At 35.8% G+C, this 21,558-nt stretch overlaps 1 protein-coding gene across 7 annotated transcripts in view; it reads right to left on the bottom strand.

Annotated features, from left to right (window-relative positions):
- The window catches only part of LOC113040111 (inaD-like protein), a 134,629-nt gene that overhangs the window by 47,210 nt on the left and 65,861 nt on the right, over positions 1–21,558 (bottom strand). For 6 of the 7 annotated variants that reach the window (XM_026198371.1, XM_026198368.1, XM_026198373.1 and 3 more), the window contains 4 exons: positions 20,645–20,822; positions 20,186–20,296; positions 18,623–18,682; positions 11,296–11,425 (listed from right to left, as the gene is read on the bottom strand). In XM_026198371.1, coding sequence (XP_026054156.1) covers positions 11,296–11,425; positions 18,623–18,682; positions 20,186–20,296; positions 20,645–20,822 — 479 coding nt within the window. The remainder of the gene's footprint in view (positions 1–11,295; positions 11,426–18,622; positions 18,683–20,185; positions 20,297–20,644; positions 20,823–21,558) is intronic. The other variant, XM_026198372.1, reaches the window with a different exon arrangement.

Here is a 21,558-nt window from a genome sequence, read left to right as displayed (position 1 = left end):
ACACACACTTAAAGGGATTCTCTGCTACAAAACTGACAATTATGTCATGTTATGACTTTCCTTTTCTCTGCTGAACACAAAATAAAATATTCTGAAGCACAACACTCAATGGATTTCACTGTACGGAAAAAATTAAAGATGGACCGAATATGAATTTCTGGTTTGTACCACTTTGATTACCCAAGGTCGCTTTGGTGCCGCCTACATCTCACGCTGGAAGACAAATCGAGAAACAGAGCAATGCTTGAGAGAAAGTTTTCCTCTCGACTCTTTTATTACTTTGCTTTCAGGCAGATGGGGAATTTTATAGTGCCGTAAGGGAGAACTGTGAAGTTCTGGACCTTAATTGGCGTTTTAAGGAATACAGAAATCTTTGTTCTTTAAACTAGGACACTAGTGGGGAGAAAAAAAAAAGTCTTTACTCAAGGACAATCAAATCACCAGGAGCTGTTTTATGTTGTATACACATTTTATTTTAAGTTCTGGTAAACAGAACACAGCGGTAGTTGTGTGTGTGTGTGCATGTTTCAGGCACCCGAACACAACCATTACAGATCAAAAGAAAGTACTGACAGCATACGGTCCTTTTACACACAATGGCCCATCTATGATCAGTCAGCATTCCATTTCAAAGGCAGTTGCTCAACTAGCGCAGGAAGTGCATCTTTTGTTTTTGAGCCAATAATCATATGGTCAATACTATGTGGAAAAAGATGTCAAGGCAACAAAGACTGGTCGACGGCAATACAAGAATGTGCACAGCCCCAAACACTCCACTAGAGACAAGTGGAAATCACCTTCACAACATTATCCAAATGGTGAATCTGGCGAATCACTGTGCACTTAAACAAAATCAAAGCCGGTTACATTTTTAACCCAGGTAAGTTCACGTTTAGTTTGGACGAACTCCGCTCAAAAAGATGGCTTGGTTTTGAGCTGGTTTCGTCACCATGGTGGCTTGGTGACCTGCTCCATGGCTTCAAATTTTGAGTTGACCGAAATAGTTTATATCGAGCTTTGTGAGCCTGCGGAATCTGATCTAAACCAGGTTTTATGTTTGGTTTTGTCAACTATAAACTATAAACCTACTCTGAAACTCTGAGTTTGTTCGTCTTGCTTTGTGCTACAGGCCATAGGTATAAACAAGACCCAACATCCACAAAACAATCTTAGAAGTAGTCACCCATTGGTAAAAAAAAAGAAAAGAAAAATGGAAATAATAGTGAAAAAAAGTCTTGATTTGGATTCTGATGATTCTACATGATTACTTATTTAACAAACCATTTAATAACATACAAACATACAAAATTCATACCGGTGCAGATAAAACCAACAAGAGTGTTTCCATTGTTATCTAGAGAGAAAGAAGTGATTGTTTAGATGCTCAGGTAAGTGTGTGATGGGAGCGAGATGAGGGCTGAGGAAACTGGGACAGCGCCAGAGACTGTGACTGCTCCAATAAACAGTGCTGGGGGATTCACTCCAAAACACTGGAATAACTGACCTTGACCCGCTCGCTCGAGGGAGCCGTCCTAAATACACAACTACACCGACAAAAACCACAGAGCAAGAGGAAGAAACTAAATTTGGTTTCTCAACTTGCAATGCAAACAATACAAAACATAGGAAAGGCAATATGACGAAGTTAAGGACAGGAAATCATATCAAGAGAGAGTCGGATTTGATCCCTGGATTCCAAAACAAGCACCACGGTATCAGCAATATCTGTAGCGGACTACGGTTTCGACAAAGAATCAAGTAACTGGGATGCTGCCAGAGCTATCAGGGCTAGTGTTCACACTGCTGGCGGCACACTGAAGACATAAGTGTGTGTGTGTGTGTGATATTAATGGCTGACAGGAGCAGCTTCATAACTCTGGCATTAGGGAGAAGCCGGTGGTAATTACGACCCTATCTCTAGTCCCAGATCAGAATGTCCCGCTCCAGATAAACGAGGGGCCGGCTCTGAGCCAGCGCTGATGGATCGAGGAGCGTTTTCTTCTGGCCAGAGAGCAGCGGGAATGGCACTGCATCACAAAAGGCGTTCCTGACACATCTCTTTCTGTGCCGCTGCTTCTAAGGAGGCACTCGATCTACAAGACAAAGGGTGCAAGGCCACAATAATCTGGTTTTGCTTCCAGCAGAATCATTGGCTCGTAGTTCCATCCAGCCTTTCACAGAAAAGTGCTACAGGGCAACCGAATCCGTTCAATACAAGTTAACGCTCAAACAACAGCGTTTGTTGTCAATTACCACAGAAAATAACTGTGTTATGTACTTCATTCTATTTAAATCTAAAACTAATGCATAATTAATACAATTATGAAATAAAATAATACATGAATTATACATTAGCGATGAAAATTCATCTACTGTTAAGTCTAAATTAAAATTACAAATCACACTAAATAAATGTTTTATTGATGTATTCATTTCATAATTATATTTATTTTTTATTTTTTAATAATTAATGTTAGTGCTAAGTGTCATTAAAAATAATAATTTAGAAAAAAATGTAAGAAATAATTTTATTTTGTTGCTTTGTGTAAAAAAAAAAAAAAGATATATAGATATAATAATTCCAAATAATGCTTTATTTGAGATCTAGAAGCAGCAAAGTTATATCTATTTATTTATACATAAAGGGGCAAGATGGAATTAATTTAAATAAAAAACAAAATAAAATATAAAATAAGTAAATAATAATACAATAAAAAATTAATAAAAGCGAAATAAAGCACTTAAAATAAATGTTTAGATTAATTTACTTAAAATTAAAGCACTTAATATTAATTATAAAATGAATTATGAATTTAATACATCAAGTCAAAAAAAATATATATATATATTATTTTACGTGTAAAGATTTATACATTTATATTTTCGTGACTACTATTCTAGGTTGATAATATATAAAAAAATATATTATATTATAAAATAAAAATGATTTTCAAAATTGTGACACTGCTGTCGATTAAGCTTAACATAATGAATTATATTAAGGGCCTATATGTTTTGACTACTTGACGGTAAATACCAATGACTTTCTAAAATGAAACAGTTATCTTTTGTATTTTTAAGCGAAGGTGTATTGTGTAAATGATGGATGGGCTATGATGATTGACAGGCCCTTTGAATGTGAGAGTCCCCCGTGTAAACTCTCATGTGGGACTCTTCAGAGGATCCTGCCAGTCCTCTTTCTTACTTCCCCGATCACATTGGGAAGAGGCCTGTCACTCACAAGTCACCTTGAAGGGAACGGGAGAGTGGTGCGCTTGGCATACACAAGTAGGTGCTCGGAAAGTAAAGCGACAAACACTGGATTCAAACCAGCCTCCCCTATATAAGAACCACAGCTCAATGTGTTTGGACTCTCTTGAAGAACTTTTAGACACCACAAACTATCGTGAGGTAAAAAGGTTTATTAAATTCAGTGCTTTGCAAACAAAAGCAAATATGAGTCCTTGATACTATGAAAATACATTAAATTACATCTTATTCAACATGTATATATGTTTTATTATTTGTGTATATTAATAATAGAACAACATTTATATTACTCTATAAAAATAAAATCAATGGATTAGTCAATCCAAAAATCTGTATTTCCCCTGATTTCCCTAAAAGTTATTTGAGCATATCCAGATGTTCAATAAATGCAACAAAAAATAAATATATAAATAAGCATACTTCCAAACAAAGAAGTTTAATTGGGAAAAGAGAAAACACAAAGAAAGTTAATCCAAGAAGTAGTAATGTGTAGAAATACTGGATAAGCCAATCAAAATATTAGTGATGGCTAATTTTATATTAAAGATAGGATTCCCTGTTGAAACGACCAGCACTGGTGTTTTAGCTTTACTAAATTTAACATACAATTATATTATAATAATATTAAAATTGATATAAATTGAATACAATTCTATTTAATATGTAATACAAAAAAATTAAGTAAAATGTTATATAATATTGTATAGAATTTAATTGAATGATTAAATAAAATGTAATAATTTTTTATTGAATTTCTGTAGGTATTCTGGTGCCCATCCTGAGCTTCTTAACTTGATTAACCAGCAGGTGACCAGCAACAACCAGCAGAAGCAAGCTGGTCCATGCTGATCTTCTCAAGTGTACGGATGATGATCATCTATACCGAAAAACAGAAAAAAAAGAGACCAACCTGAGCCAAATGAAAAGACGGCTAGACACCCCCGAAAACCCAAGAAGCCACACCAGGAAACCCTTGACGGAAACACACTATGAACCTGACGCAACCAACCTTGATCACCAAGCAAGAAGGCTTCCAAGCCCCTTGAGACCGCACCACATCCCACAACCTCTCGCCCACGAAAGACACAGAACAGAAGCAATGAGGACATGACGGAAAAGAGGAGTCCTTGAGGCTCTCACGATGAGATTACAGATTTCTATTGGGGAATCCCTGGCCATACAACAGTCAGCTTCTCTAGCCTGCAAAAGAAAAACACAAATTATTTTCACCTTCTTTAATATTGCATGTCTAATGAGTTCTGCATTGGCTTATGAAGCTGCACTGATGTTAGGAGATCCCAATATTGTTCAATCATTTTCACACTGGGGGATTTTCTTCACATTAGTAGTCGACGCTTATGGGCTTTTCATTGGTTATTGCGAGTAACTAGTGAGCCGGTATAAAATAAAATACACACACACACTCACACACTTTTTATTTGCAATTAAAATCACATTAGGTTGATCATAAGTCCTTAGCCAATAAAAATTATTTATTAATGCATGGTAAGTCTATTTCTCACAATATTTATTAACATTGTGTACTCGCTTATTATATACATTTTGAACACACAAAAAATGACGGACTGCAGCTTTAAGTTAAATTGAAGTTGATCAGCATGCAAACGAAAAATGTCCGATTTCTCCGGTTGAAGACGGTTTGGGAATATAATCTTCTAGTTGTTTCTACGAGACGCCATGCGGGTCTCTCTTGTGCCTCTGGCACGGTTTCAATCGCGGTCCAATTATGATATCGTGATGAAACATCTGCCGAAACGGCTTCCCCTCCACAGTCACTAATGCTGTCCTGCTCATCAATCTGCTTTAGAGACATTGTTTGTCACAATACACCGCCGCTGCAGATAAACACTGCTGAGGAAAGGCATTCAGCCTTAAATATGTGCAGAAAAGCTGTCAAGCATTCAGCGGCTGTCTGATAAATGACCATATTCAGTGCATCAGACCCAATCCTCCAGCACTGAACACATGAAGAAGAGCCACTCACGGTCTGCTACCAACAAACCCAGGAAAAGAAAAACGGCCACTGACAGAATACTTCTCATTAGCTCTGCTTCATTATGGCTCTCAATTAAGGTCAGGCTGCAGATAAACAGGCCATGCTTCTTGTACGTATATTTTGTTGATCATTGGCCTGGCTAAAACTGCTCTTTCACGTGTGTCAAAATAAAGCTCTTTCCAGATCTAGGAGTGGATTTATTTGTGAGGCTGTGAGGCCGGTGTACTGATCCCAAAGCTTTTTTTGCCACATAACAGTGGAAAGTTTCTGAGCAGCTTTGAGAAAAGGAAAACTCAAGCATGATTCCAACTTTCCTTATGGAGGATTTATAGATCTGGCAAAAGCGCTCAGCGATACGCAGACTTCAGAGGTTGACTGATTTCCTCTGGACGTGAGAACTGGAGCTGCCAATGAAATATTCAGGGCAAGTCTGAGCGAATCTGTGGAGGCCTTTCTGAAACCCTTCTTTCCCAACTCATCATTTCTGAATGTTTCAGATAGACATCACATTAAAACAGATTAGTATCAAAAGAACCAAAGAGAGAAATACATACGGTTTTAACCCATAAAATATAGCATGGCTATTCTTAAAAAATAAAACAACATGGATGTAAGAAAAAAGAATATTCTGGTAAATAAATGAACACATTTTATAACAGAGATAATTTTACAGATAATTTTTATCATAAAAAGTGCTATACAAATACTTGAATTGAATGTTAATTTATTATCATTTATCATTTTTGTAATGCTTTTTTATATAAAATTGTAATATTTATAAACTTTTGTTTTATAAAATATTTTATATATATATATACACACACACACACTTTATTTTATTTATAATTTTTGTTATACATTAATATTTGTTATTTTTTATATAATATTTTAAAATAAATTAGAACATTTTTTTTAAAGTGGTGTTATGATTTTTTTTTGACATGCTAAATAAAAATATAACTTGTTACATACTAATATATATATATATATATATATATATATATATATATATATTGTTTGCAATAAAATGGTAAGATTTCTTGACCAGAAAAACACCCTGTGATGACAGGAAGTGATGTTGTCACAGTCAAATGACACTCAAAGTAAGGCAAGTGTAGAGGAGAGGTTTCATCCGAACAGGAAGTGAACTGATTGAGCCATAGGGGTGCTGAGGGAGGAAGATGGCTCTGACAGTGATGTTTGTATAGTTAGCTGCTGTTTGGCAGCAATCCATTTGAATCCAGCGCATTAAAGCAGTGACGTGCCGTCCTTGGACACACTCGGTACAGGCTTCACACCACATACTGGAGCTCACTGACACAAGCGCGCATGTGTGAGAACAAACACAGCGGGATGAGCGGTGGCCTGCCAAACTCCTGCAATCACTGGAGTTATTAATCTTTCAGCAGTAATTCCAGCCGGCAGGTGTAGTGGCCACTCATATAGGCACACATCAAGCACACTAGAGGAGAAACACTGGACTGAACAGAGATCTTGAAGATCGTGAGCTGAGCTGCTGATTAAAAGAAAGAGATTAAAAGAGAGCTTTGGCTCTTGTTTGCCCTCTTTGTCTTCTCAAAGTAATAACCCTTGGTTTCTTCTGCAGTTGACAAACAGAAAACAAGGTGTTTTTTGACAAAAATACACTTTATATACTTTAGTATTATTAGTTTTTAATATATAAAAGTGCGGCGTCTCCAAATCTCTGGCGGAATGTATAATAAAATGTAATTTTATTTATAGTTTGTATGTACTACGTCAAAAAAAAAAATAATCATTTGAATACCGGTTTGATATTTATTTTTAGATTTTATCCCAAATAATTTTCAAAAAAAAAAATAAAAAATAAAAAAAAATAAATAAAATAATATATATATATATATAAAAATTATAGTAATTATTTGCTAAGTTTTATCAATCCAATTTATAGTGATAATCCTCAATAAAAAATACTAATAAAAATAATAAAGTGGTACTGCAATAATTTTTGATATGCAAAATATAATATTATTTGATTTATCATTAAAAAAAATTGTAAAGCGCTTTGGGTGTAAAGCAATACACAATAAAGTACTATATAAATGCTTCACTCATTCATTCATTTTTATATTATTTTATTGGTGCCAGACTTACTACAAATAATTCATCAGTACTAATAAAGATTAAATAATTCATCAGTACTAATAAAGATTAAATAATTCATCAGTACTAATAAAGATTAAAAGTAAAAAAAGATTCACTTATTACGCTACTTAAACAATTTAAACAATACTATATAACAATTGTTGTACTTAAAATATTATACAAAAACTACCAAACTAAATCTATAATTATACAAATGTATGTAATAATATCCATCCTTCATGTGATTAAACACTGTAGGCTTGCAACATTTTAAAAATAACAAAGGTGAGAGAGATAAAAGGCCTAGAATTTCACTGGCATTAAATGAAGTCTGTTGTCTGTTGTATTTTGCTTTGAACACTGATGGTAAACCTTTTAGCCAATCACTTTAAAAGAGATTCGATCTCCCAAGGCACCCCAAGTAACACCGTCTGCCAAGTTGGAAAGATGCCCTGCAGGTGCTCCTGTTTTTCAGGCTGCAAAACTATGTGGATGTGACTTTTGACAATCAGCATTCAGTCTGGTCCACAATGGAGCTCAATTTGGCCACAAAGCATCTTTTGTTTATATGAAATAGCATCTAAACAACAAACATCATCATCAAATGACCTACTACCATTAAACATTGGATGCAACTTTATAAGCAAGATAAAGTATTTCTAGTCTACCTCACCAAGTGTGATCCATCAAGTCCAGATGATGGACGAAGACTAGAAGATCCCAGACCACAAAACAAAGCCATTCCTCCAAGGAAATTGTTAAAACCAATTTTGCCAACAACGGACTTGAACAGAAAATATGCCTTTTGGCTTTATTGTGGCATTTATCCATTGACCATCCTGCGAGTCTTTTATAATTCATCAAGCTGAATGATGCTCTTGAACTGAGATAAATAGCTGCTTCAAGGTCCCGTTTCAACATCAAACAACAGACGGCCTTCTCCCCTCCCTTTGCCGAAAATGCGAACAGATGGCGGCATTCACTCATTCCTAAACTCGTATAAATCTGGTGTGGAAGCAACGCTACATCCAGAATACAAGATATCCTAATTGCTTACAGAGAGCAAATATGAGTTACGCAATAACTGTTTGGTAATCGCGTGCATTTTAAAATGCACATCAGCAAATTCTGACATAAGAGGTCGTCTTATCACACGCCCTACATTGCAAGGCAAATGCCCCGTAATCCTATTGCGACAAGTTTTAGGCAAAGTTTCTTTTGTTGATTAAGTTGTGTTTATTCAACATTCAATAAATCCGACACAATAGTAACTCTTATCTTAATCCGCGAGCAGAGGTTTTCTTATGGCGAGGGATTATGTAAACTGCTGACTAAGTTTGTTCTGAACGCGCTGGAGTGGAAAAAGAAAAAACCCTCTAACTTAAGCAGTTCAGGATGTTGACGCCTTCAGCAAAACTGACGTCTTGAGTTCCATCAATCCATTCAGAGAATTCTTTGACTGGACTGACAGAAGCCAGATGAGGTAGCCTGAAATAATTTATCACTGACTGATGGGATGGAAGCAACGGGACAAACATATGCACTCATCAAAATCCCCTCACCAGAAAACAAGCTTCACAGGGAGAACCGTTGAGGCTGCAGATAGTGAGCTAGAGTGACTAGAGTCATAAATGGTGGCTAGTTGTAGAGAGCTAGATAAACTACAAAAACACATAATTTAAGAGTTCCACGTTCATATTTTAAAGATCAAGATGTCACATCGACATAAATGTCTAATTCAAGAGCTTAAAAATCAAGTTTATATTTCAGAGCCTTTAAAATTTGAAAATCACTTTAAAAAGAACAACATCTAACCAGCATATGCTGTTTTTTCCAGCAGGGATTTTCACACTGAAAATACAAGTGCAGAAAATGGAGAAGCTAAATGCTAACAGAAGCCAAAAGCAACACATTCACAGTGTATACATGCTTTGTACCCATTCTCCATTATATTGTTGTCAGAATGGTAGAGATTGTAGGAAATAATGAGCTAAAATGAGCAAGTAGCAACCTGAGAAGTAGCACTTTGTGGAAAATGTACATTTAGTCCTGCTAGCTAAATGGTAGCAACAACAAACAACAAAAGTGTCTAAATCAAGAGTTTAAGTTCCAAGTTCTTATTTTAAAGCCTCAAGATATGTATTTCAAGAAAATAGCACACACTGAAGATACAGTATGTGGTAAAAAAAAAAGATTTAGTCAAGATTAGTGAGAGATTTTCCCTCTTTTGTTGTTTGATTAACATGAATGACAGACAGCCGGATTATTAGACTGCTGTCACTTTAAGAGCTACCCAGATCCGATACACTGTTGCATGTTTTCTTTCTCAGCTGTTCACTTTCACTTAAGACCTTAATTACTGTGTTTAAGAAAGTTCCTCGCAAATACTGACATTTTGACACATACTTGTATGTATTTAACCGTTCTTGAGTTCTCTTTCACGGCTGATTGTGTTTCAATGGCTTAAAGTCACTTGTTTTGAACCACAATGGTTACAAATGTGTGTAAACAATATTTTTTCGTGACCACATAACATAGTGATGTCATGTGAGTGTGTAAAATACTGGACAAATAATTTCCTTTATTGATTTAATGTACAGTTCTTTTCAATGTAATTTATATTTCTTTTTTGATATGACATACTTAGGTACATATTGCAAAAGCATTGTTTATTCTCTTATGGGATGATTCTGTGTTATACGTGAAGATCAGCAGCCTAACTTTGACCAACCTGAAGTTAAGGACACAATACTGAAATCGCCTGTATTTTCGCCTGTAGGCCTCAAACCTTACTCAATTCAGTTTCCAATCTGGATACTACACCACACCACCGAAAGTTTAACTGGACGTAACCACTTCACTGGTCCTATCCGGCTCACCATCTCCTAAATACCGCACACCTCAACAAAGGCTCAATTTCACACTACCAGATTTTACAAGAAGTGCTCGCCGGATGGCATCCGGGAACAGAGCCAGTCACAGGGCCTGTGGCGGACAAGAATGAAAAAGAGATTTGGAGACACTGCACTGCCTGCGTGGCATATTGAGGACCATCAAAGTGGAAAGAGATTAGAGCAACGGTGTAACGTGGAGAATGTCTGCCAGCTCAGACTGAGTGAATGAGATCTGGTACTGGGACGCTGCAGTTGGGATGCCTTATTTGACGACTTCAGAATTGTTTTGGCATGCCACTTCCCAAGACACTGGCTATGTTCAGAATAAAATAACAGTGTACTGCTTACTGCATAATATGAGAAATGATAAATGGTTCAAACTGAATATAGCTGTCACATGACCTCTCTATGCTGCATGCTTAATATTGAACTCAGCAGATGCAGCCCAGTTATTTTAATGGCAATTAATCCATGTCATCTTCAGTGCATTGCATTCTGGGACATACTGCCCAGCGCAGTGCTCTGTTATATAATACACATTACAAATGTTTAAATAATAAATATTGTAGATCATTTAAAATCAGTTGATTCAAATATATATACTAAACTATGCATAATGCAAACTGTATTCCATGCATACAAAATATCATCCTTTATATTTTATGCAATAAAATGTACTCTATAATAGATAAGGCTGTCAAATGATTTAAAAAATATATGTAAATTAAATAAAATGCATTGCAATTAAATCACTAATACCCTTTTCTCCTTTATACATTAAGCAAATGTTCATTTCAACCACTATTGACTTATATATTTATTATTATTTTTATTATTCAAAATAAAAACTATTTATGAATAAAATATTATGCTAATTCAATATATATTTAGGTAATAACTATTATTATTATTTTTAACTTTTTCGTAATTAATGTGAATAATGGAAAGGGCTGTCAGTATATTACATAGGCTCTATTCACAGACTCTCACCTTTAGCTTGCTCCTCATCCTCATCCTCCCTCTCTTCCTCCTGTTGCTCCTCCTCCTGCACTTGGCTGGGGGGTCTGTAAGGTGGGGGGAGGCGCATGGGTAGAGGGCCACCAATCTGTCCTGCTTTCTGCTTAAAGAGAAAAGCAAAGAGACTGTGAGAGAGAGTCTAATGCAGCCCAGTGTGGAAAGACACTATAAAGGATTCTGACAAACAAGTAAACAGTGAGAGATGAATATGAATGAATGCTGCTGGGAAAACTCTAAGCTTAGAAACCCCAACAAATCAGGAATAAGAGAGACAGATATAGAAGGAGAGAGAAAGAGATGTGAATGATAAGAGCAAGAAGAAAGCTGTAACTGATAGTGAAATTAAGCAATGAGCTATTACAAGAAGTGGTAAAAGTCCCAGGAGATGGAAATGGGAATAATTTGCTGGAAAGCCACCATTCAAGTTGTTATCAACATCTCAATACAAGGCACTTCAACACTGTTCTACAAATTCATAACAACTATTTTTCCGTTTGTGCTTTTATTAGACTCCCAAGTTCTTTAAATGTACTTGGATCCAAATGGTCAATGGTCCTTCCTTGTGAACAGATTTGTTGCTATACTTTTAAATATGGCCTCTCAGATATTCAGAGGAGCTTTTAGCATGTTGCTATGCCATCTATAGTGTGTTCTGAGCTATTATCTAGAGTAATTTTTATAATATAATATATGTGTTTGGAGTAGTTTTTATAATATAAATGTGATTTCAAGAGTGTTCTGAGTATTTTTTATAATATCAATATTTGCTTTAAATTCAAAGTTTTCGATCAATATTCAAAGTAACTTTTTGCTTGTCTCCGTGCAATTTCTAGAATTTTCGGAGTAGTTTTCAGCATGTTGATATGGGATTTCTGGAGTGTTGTAATTAGTTTTAAGTATGGCACTATGAAATTTTCAGGGTGTTTTGATTTGTTTTCAAAACATCAATATATATCTAGAGTGTTCGGAGTAGTTTTTAGAATTACATATGATTACTATTGTGTTCGGAGTAGTTTTTTTCAATGTTACTATGGGATTTCTAAAGTGTTCTGAGCAGTTTTTAGAACGTTGTCATGCGATTACTAAAATGTTCTAGTTTTAATAGTTTTTAAGAAGAGTAATATGCATTTTCTAGCGCTTTCGGAGTAGTTTTCAGCATGTCTATATGGGATTTCTGGAGTGTTGTATGTAGTTTTTAGCACGTTTTCACACAATTTCTAGTGTTTTCAGAGTAGTTTTTAGAATATAAATATGTGAGATCTACAGTGAAGTAATTTTTAGAATATAAATATGTGAGATCTACAGTGTTTGAAGTAGTTTTTAGAATATAAATATGTGAGATCTACAGTGTTTGAAGTAGTTTTTAGAATATAAATATGTGAGATCTACAGTCTTTGAAGTAGTTTTTAGAATATAAAAAAGTTTTTTTTCAGACTATAAGTCGCATCAGTCCAAAAATACGTCATGATGAGGAAAAAAACATATATAAGTTACACTGGACTATAAGTCACATTTATTTAGAACCAAGAAAAAACATTACCTTCTTCAGCCATGAGAGGGCATGGTATGTTTTCTCGGGTAGGCTACAGGAGCACTGAGCAGCATAGAGCGCCCTCTCGCGGCTGTAGACAGTAATGTTTTTTATTGGTTCATTTCTCTTATTTCATGTCAAATTAATTTTGATAAATAAGTCGCACCTGACTTTAAGTCACAGGACCAGCCAAACTTATAATCCGGAAAATACGTTATGTGATTTCTAGTGTGTTCCGAGTAGTTTTTAGAACATCAATTATGTGTGTTCTACATTTTTCAGAGTAGTTCTTAGAACATCAATATGCGATTTTCTAGAGTGTTCGGATTAGTTTTTAGAACATCAATGTGAGTTCTACAGTGTTCAGAGTAGTTTATAGAACATCAATATGCGATTTCTACAGTTTTCTGAGTAATTTTCGGCACATTGTAATGGGATTTCTACAGTGCTTAGTTTTTAGATACAGTATGTGATTTCTTGGGTTTTCTGAGTAGAATTCGAGGGTGCTCTTGACTTATTGCACACGTTGCGGTGTAATGTTTATGGTGTTCCAATTCTGAGTAGTTTAACACAAAGCCGAACATTGAACATACATGCTAAATAACACACTTGACCAGCAACAACAGTTGTCTAATCAAGGCTAACCATGAGTTGCAGCTATAGTAGCTCACGCTAGCTTCCTCTATCGGGTCTATTAGCATTAAATCAGAAATCAGCGCTTACAGAAGGATGCCATAATGTTTCACCTGAAAGCTGCACTTGTTGCTGATTAATAGCTAATTAATGATGAAAGAAATATACATAAAAATAAAGACCACTAATGAGTGCAAAATAAGGGAATATAGGAATTAGCAGGCAAAGCTAATTTTCCTATGTTAGCAAACAAACTATTTTGCACACAATAGGTGGAGACATTTTTTTTTATAACCCACTATAAAAAAGTAAACTATTTTGTCTGTTTCTGTTCCCTTTTCAAAGCTTAATTTCCATTTTCTTTCTGAACCTACCACCAGAAATAGAAAGCAGAGCGAGTTTGTCTTCAGACTCGAGCTGAAATGTTAATTAAATTTGCAGGGTGTAATTAGAGGGCCCCATATTCTGATTGCGGTGAATAATCACGTAGCCTCGGGAGCCGAATGCAACTAATGGATGAAGGAGCAATTAGGCAAATACCATGATTTCAAATTAATTGCTAGATAAAACAGTTTTAATCAAAATAGTGTGACACCAGAGGTATCTAGATTTAAAATCAGGGTTCTTCCCCAGGTCTCTTGGGAAGAGACACCATTTCTCAGAAACATGGGCTTACATGTGAACATTTGTCCTCTTTCATTTTCTCTTTTGATTCTGGCACGGGGCAAGAGATATAACAGATTGAGATGGGTTGTGCTTTGATGTGAGTGGAATTCTGCCTCAGACACTTACACTAGTGGACATCTTGAAACAGACCCATATTAAATACAGCATTCAGCTTCTTTGCAAAGAGACCCAGATTGTTATCATTACAGGCAGCTGGGACCTAATAACAGATCATTACGGACACTGCAGTTCCAGTGAGAATCATATTGCAGTGAATGCTGCCGATTTGAGCTCTGGCACAGACAGCCAATATTATGTCTTCAGATACAAAATATGGTCCAGAAATCTGATATTAATGAAAAATATTGTTTTTGTATTATTTTATTGTAATAATTCAAATAAAAATGGCAAATAAAAATAACAGGACTAGCAAGATTGATTTTTTTTTTATTTTACACGCTGTATATATACATAATAAATATGTGGGTGTGGAGCTAATCAAATAATCCTACTAACCTTAATGTGTATCAGTCACTCCTCTCACCCTTCTCTGCTAATGTCTCTACTGCTAAAAGGATATACTATCATAAAAAAATTAACAATTTGTCTAACTCTCGAATGCTCTTTAAAACATTTTCCTCGCTCCTTTGTCCTCCTCCTTCTTCATCACCTCTAACAGCTGATGACTTTGCCACATTCTTCATTAAGAAAATTAAAACCATCAGTTCACAATTTTCCACACTACAATCCGTCAAGCACATCTCACCAGCAAACATACACTCATTCACATCCTTCTCTTCACTGCCCGAGGTAGAAAGTCCCCAAACTGATCCTTTCTAATCATCCTACTACTTGTCTGCTTGATCCTATTCAAATCTCATCTCCTTCAAGCCATTTCTCCAGCAGTTGTACCTGAACTCACATCATTAACACATCCCTTCACACTATTGTTTTTCCCTCAGCACTTCAGACAGGCTTGTATAACACAACTACTTAAGAAACCCACCTTTAACCGATCTCTTTTAGAGAACAACAGACCAGTTTCCCTTCTTCCTTTCATTGCAAAAACACTTGAACGAGCTGTGTTCAACCAAGTTTCTGCCTTTCTCACATGTAACAACCTCCTCAACAGCAACCAATCTGGTTTCAGAAGTAGACATTCAACCAAGACCATCTTGCTCTCATTTCTTGAAGCCCTAAGACCGGCAAGAGTGGAATCCAAATCTCCAGTACTTATCTTGCTGGATCTGTCCTCTGATTTTGACACGTTTAACCACCAGACCCTGTCAACCCTACTGGCAAAGGGCATCTCAGGAACAGCATTCCAGTGGTTTGAGTCTTACCTCTCAGATAGGTCCTTCAAAGTATCTTGGAGAGGTGAGGTGTCCAAGTCGCAAAATATAACTACTGGGGTGCCTCAGGGCTCAGTTCTTGGACCACTTCTCTTCTCCGTCTACATGGCATCACTAGATCCTGCCATTCAAAAAGATGGCTTTTCATACCACTGCTATGCTGATGACACTCATCTCTATTCCATCCTGATGATTCGATGATGCTCGCATCTCAGCTTGTCTAACAGACATTTCTTGCTGGATGAAGGATCATCACCTTCAACTCAACCTGGCTTAGACAGAACTGCTTGTGGTTCCATCAAACCCATTGTTTCATCACAATTTCACCATCCAGTTAGGCACATCAACCATAACCCCTTCAAAAACGGCCGGAAACCTTGGAGTTATGATTGATGATCAGCTGACTTTCTCAGACCACATTGCTAAAAATTGCCCTGCAGTTTTGCTTTATTCAACATCAAGAAGATCAGACTCTTTCTTTTGGAACATGCTCCACAACTCCTTGTTCAAGCTCTTGTTCTGTCCAGACTGCACTATTGCAATGCTCTCTTTTGGCAGGTCTTCCAGCCAGTTCAACCAAACCTTTACAATTCATCCATAACATAATGCACGTCACACCTCTGTTCATCAATTTGCACTGGCTACCAATAGCTGCTCCCATAAAATTCAAGGCATTGATGTTTGTCTACAAAACCACCACTGGCTCTGCACCCCTTTACCTAAATTCATTACTTCAGACTAGGGCTGCACGATATTGGGAAAAAATGACATTACAATATTTTATTTTTCTGCTATATATATATATTGCGATATAAAATCTAATCTGTTTTTTTCTTACAAACAAACATGGGGTGAGCACACTTACATTCTCATTGACTACCGTCAATAGATTAATATGCGCGAGGGAGAGAGAGCAAGACAGCGCTCGTTTCGTTTGAAGACGTATGAGTATGCGGCTGGGGCTCGCTCTCTCTCTCTCTCCCTCTGTCTTTTTTTCCTCGCACGCGCGCTTTCTCTCACTCTCTCTCACGCTCTCGCTCGCGCGCTCTCTCTCTCTCTGCCCTGTTAAACTAACAGGACTTAAAAACTTTTACTCTATGATGGTTAAGGTGTGCAATTAATCAGCGAATCACATTAGTCAAGGGCCGGGGAGCAGCTGGCCCATACAGTTAATGACTAATGGATCAACTACGACAGCCTACATCGCACATCCTGCGATGTGACTATCGTGGATTCGTACATCGCGATATCGATGCTTAAACGACACATCGTGCAGCCCTACTTCAGACTGTGCCCTCAAGAAGCTTACGTTCTGCAAGTGAACATCGCTTTATTGTGTCATCCAAAAGAGCACCCAAAAGCACCCTCACAGACTTTTAAATTAAATGTTCCCTCATGGTGGAATGACCTGCCCAACTCAATCCAAGCAGCCATCCTTAGCCATCTTCAAGAACTGGCTCAAGACACATCTCTTCCATCTTTTTTTACCATCTAAATCTAGCACTCTCTATTCTAATTCTATTCTTAAAAGATATTTTTAGACTAGCACTCTATTCATTTACTGCTTGTTTTCTTAAAAACCTCTACCTTTTCTAATCTTTTTGTATTCCATCTATCTGTTTTCTTTTTATTATACAATTAACAAAACCAAAAAAGGCCTCTAACACTAGCTTGCTCTATTCTTTTTCTCTTTTATGTTTTCTTTTTATTATATAATATATAAAAAAAAAACTTGCTATGTATACAGTGTTAAGGTCACTAAAACTTTTGATTGCGTTCATTGCGCTCATTTGTAAGTTGCTTCGGATAAAAGCATCTGCTAAATGTAAATGTATGTATATACTAACAGTACAGTCATATGTTATGTAAACAAAAAAAAAACTTATTTTGGTTTAGTGCTTGAAAACGGATTTTTTTTTTTTAAATCAGTTCACTCTGAGTAGAATTGATATGTTAATGTTTCTGTTCTGCGTTCCTCTGATATTATTATAATTCCAAAACCGGTTCGGGTGGAAGAAATACCGGTAAATAACTTTATTTTTTAAAAACAATATTCGTTGGCTATAATTAGCCTAATAATAATAATATAATAATAATAATACTATTAAAGTATAGCGTTTTCTTTACTCAAAAAGAAAAGGAAAAAATAGAGATCTTACGCTTAGTCACAGCAAAACAGCATCATCTTCTCTAGATTTTACTTAATAAATAAATCTATCAACACTCTAAAGACAAAGTATTTTTAAGATATTTTAAAATGTTTGCTGCATTATTAAAAAAAACAACAACCCTTGTATAAGATTGTGTTTTGTGAGTGAAAAAACAAAACAAAAAAAAAACCTTAAGTCGAGACTCACATCGCATTTTATTAGCCCTTTTACTTTCCGAAATAATGAAGGCTAAAAGGTTTCTGTTTCTGGTTCTGTTCCTGTCAAAATTTTGTTTCTGGATTTCGTTTTCATTCCTTGAACCGGTTCAGAGCCCTGTTTTGGTTGAAATTAATCGTTTGACAGCACTGATATATAAATATACATACTATAATATAATTCAAATTAAAAATAATCTTTCTAGTCCTGTTATTTTTATAGCTCATTATTTTAAATAATTATACAATAAATCAACAGCCGTAGTTGCAATAACTGTCAGTTTATGCACCGATATAAAATGGGTTCCAGAAGTCTATGATCACACTGAAAATCTAGCATTCAAAATCTAAATTAAGTCCAAAAATAAGGTTTTTGAACTTCTGATACAATTCATAAAAAAAAGAGTGCTGTCAAATTGATTAATCGCGATCAATCACACCCAAAATAAACGTTTGTGTTTACATGTGTTTTTACTTTGCATATTTATATGTATACTGTATACACACACACACACACACACATAAATATTTAAGAAATTACATTTTATTATGTAAACACAAACTTTAATTTTGGATGTGATTAATTACGATTAATTGACTTGGCAGTACCACAAAAAAAATCTTAACTATTATTAAAAATGTTATTAAAATAATGATACAATAAAATTAAGAGATTAATTGTTTTTATTTTTCATCACTTTCAAATAATGAAAAGTGCAGAGCGCTTGCGCAGAGCACAGGCTTGCAACTCACCTGGGCGGCTTTCCTCTTAGCCTTGTGCTGCCTAATGCTGGGGGCCGTCACTGAAACAGGCTGTGAACACACACACACACACACACACAGTCAACCTCACGGATAACAAACCTGGACACATCAGCTCAAGAGATTTGTGCATTCCCAGACTGGGGCTTAGAGCTAACTAAATCAATTATCCCAGACAGAGAAAGGCATCAATCATAGACATCCCGTTAGTTTCACTATTACTACTGAAAGCATCCAATCAGGAGAGATTAGCACATGGCATGTGACATCCTCCATGTGTATGGAGGTACCTAACCTGCAATGCATTCGAATGAAGACCAGAAAAAACATTAGGTTATATGAAACAACAGCTCTGCTCGCCAGCGCACAAGATGCAACTGCAGCCTTGGTGTCGACACAGACAGCTTCAAGAAGAGCTTCTACTCTTAAATCACTCAGAACCTTAATAAGGACACTGCTGGAGGCCTGTATGCTGCTCTCTAACCAAAATATCGTAAGGCAAAAATCATCTAGGAGGTCTCTAGTAATGCAGACATCCAACTCACTTCCTAGATTTAACTGCTTTTTTTCATTTAAACATTACGCTATAGAATAGGCCAAGCCACAAAATTGGCTGCCAATTAGCCAATGATTTTGTTAATGGATAATAAACAAATTTTGTGAATAAAGTAATTTGAGAACATATGTAAAATTAATGTACGTTTTTATTTATACACTAATATAATTGAATTACAAAATGAAAATATTACTATTAAGGTTTAAAAAAATTGTATAACAATGGATGAACATTTTTGTTGAACAAGCAACCGTACAAATAAATAAAATAGAGTAAAGATACAAACAATAAACAGCGATTTTCTTTTCTTTCTTTCTTTTGCAGAAGTTTTTAGAAATTGAATAAAGTAATCAAATGTAAAACAGCATTGCATATTGGACTGTATAAATTAAAGATTATTCTTTATTAAAGTTACAAATGCTTTTTAATCAAGAGCAATGAGTGATTTCTTTGTTGTTGCGGTTCGATTAATATAAAGACTGTCACTTTAAGAGAATGCACTGATACAGTAGGCATACATTCATCCGGCTATGTCTGCTGTAGGATACTTACCAAGACGGGTTTTTTGACATAATTTTTGTCTGAATTTGTCCATTTAAACACAATACTCCAGAGAGAGCTTAATATCTGATTATTTATCATGAATACTAATGTATTATTATAGAATAATAAAAAATGTATTACAGTATCTAACTATCACTATAATATCTAAAAGATGCAAAAACTACAATACAGATGCACATTATGGAAAAATACCAGCGGCCACAAGCAATCGAATGAGTGCTAGACCTTTAACGGCAGAGCATCGTCAGGAAGAGTGCAGCGTCATTTACCAACCCTGAGTGGATTTAATATTGTTAAACTGGAAGTGAATTGGCCCCATTTTCATAAGTGAGAGCATTCAAGCATGAACGGGGGGGGGGGGGGTCATATCTGAGGTGCACAGAGGCAGGAGGAGATGATGGCGTTTTAAATGGAGTTTGAAATGGCAGATTTACCCGTGGAGTGAAGGACAGGCTCTGCACCACGAAGACCACGGGACTGGGCGCTGCTTTGATAGCCTGTACTGCCTCCTCATGGTTGGCGTTCTGCAAATCCACTCCACAAACCTATTCACCACAGAGGGAGCAGAAGAAGATAAGAGAGGATTTAAAGGGGACTTGCATTTAAATGCAGGATTAAAAAAACAACAAAAAAAAAAACAGGTTATTTGAGACCATGATGTCACCATGTGCACATAATAATAAGTTCATTTATGTAAGGTATATAAGAAACTCAATTAGAGACATTTTTGGTGCATGAAAACTGTCTAAGCAGATTCATGGATAAATAAAAGCTACAAAACACTGAATATGGCCGCTTTACAATGGTTAGTAAGCAGTAATGAGCAGAATATTATTCTAACCAGATAAAGCTGCTATATTAAGAGTAAAGGTGTCTGTGTGTGGCTCTCAGACCTGTAAGATCTTGTCTCCTGTTTTAAAGGCACCCGTGCGTCCAGCTGGGCTGTCTGGCAGCACCTGTTTGATGAAAATGCCCTTCAGCTCCTCTCCGTTCTTCAGCCTCTTTATAACCGTGCGGCCGCCCACTATGCTGATACCCAGAGACTCCTGCGGCTCTGGCCACACCTCCACCCTGAGACACAGATCATGACATGAACCCATGAAGAAATCAAATCAGAGCAATACCTTTATTCTTAATTTTTACTCATTTACTGTTACTTTAATATAAGATTACTAAAGATTACATAAAATTATAATATAACGTAGAATTATTGAAAAAGAAGAGCAGAGGCTTATCTGATTCACTAATACAAAAACATCAAATCAGCCCATCACTTCCAACTGAGCGACTTTAGCAGAGGAAATAAAATGAAATCATTAATTATTTTGTTAATGTGTATAAATGGTAATCTACAGTAATATTAATAATAATAATAATATGATTCAATCTGTCGATAAACAAGCATTTGATTCATCATTTACTTATTAGCAGCCTTATCACCTTCCTTTATGAACTATATACAGAACTAGATAAAAACGTTTGTCAAAACAAACTTTGAAGTTTACTTGCAAAAGCCAGACCAGAAAATTTGAAAAGGTTTTAAACGCCGAAGTCTGAATTGTCAAGTAGTTTTAAAGATTAAAGTTTTTATGTTTTTAAGTTAATACAGTCATAGAAAAAGAGATAAACACAGACAGACAGACAACCGATAGATAGATAGATAGATAGATAGATAGATAGATAGATAGACAGACAGATAGCATATAGAAAGATAGACAGATAGAACGATAGACAAACAGACAGATGAAAGTGAAAGAAAGTGAAAGTGAAGTGACATTCAGCCAAGTATGGTGACCCATACTCAGAA

Source organism: Carassius auratus, chromosome 22 (genome assembly GCF_003368295.1).
Source record: "Carassius auratus strain Wakin chromosome 22, ASM336829v1, whole genome shotgun sequence".
Taxonomy (NCBI): domain Eukaryota; kingdom Metazoa; phylum Chordata; class Actinopteri; order Cypriniformes; family Cyprinidae; genus Carassius; species Carassius auratus.
Note: the sequence above shows the minus strand (reverse complement) of the source record. Positions and strands in the feature narration are given on the sequence as shown.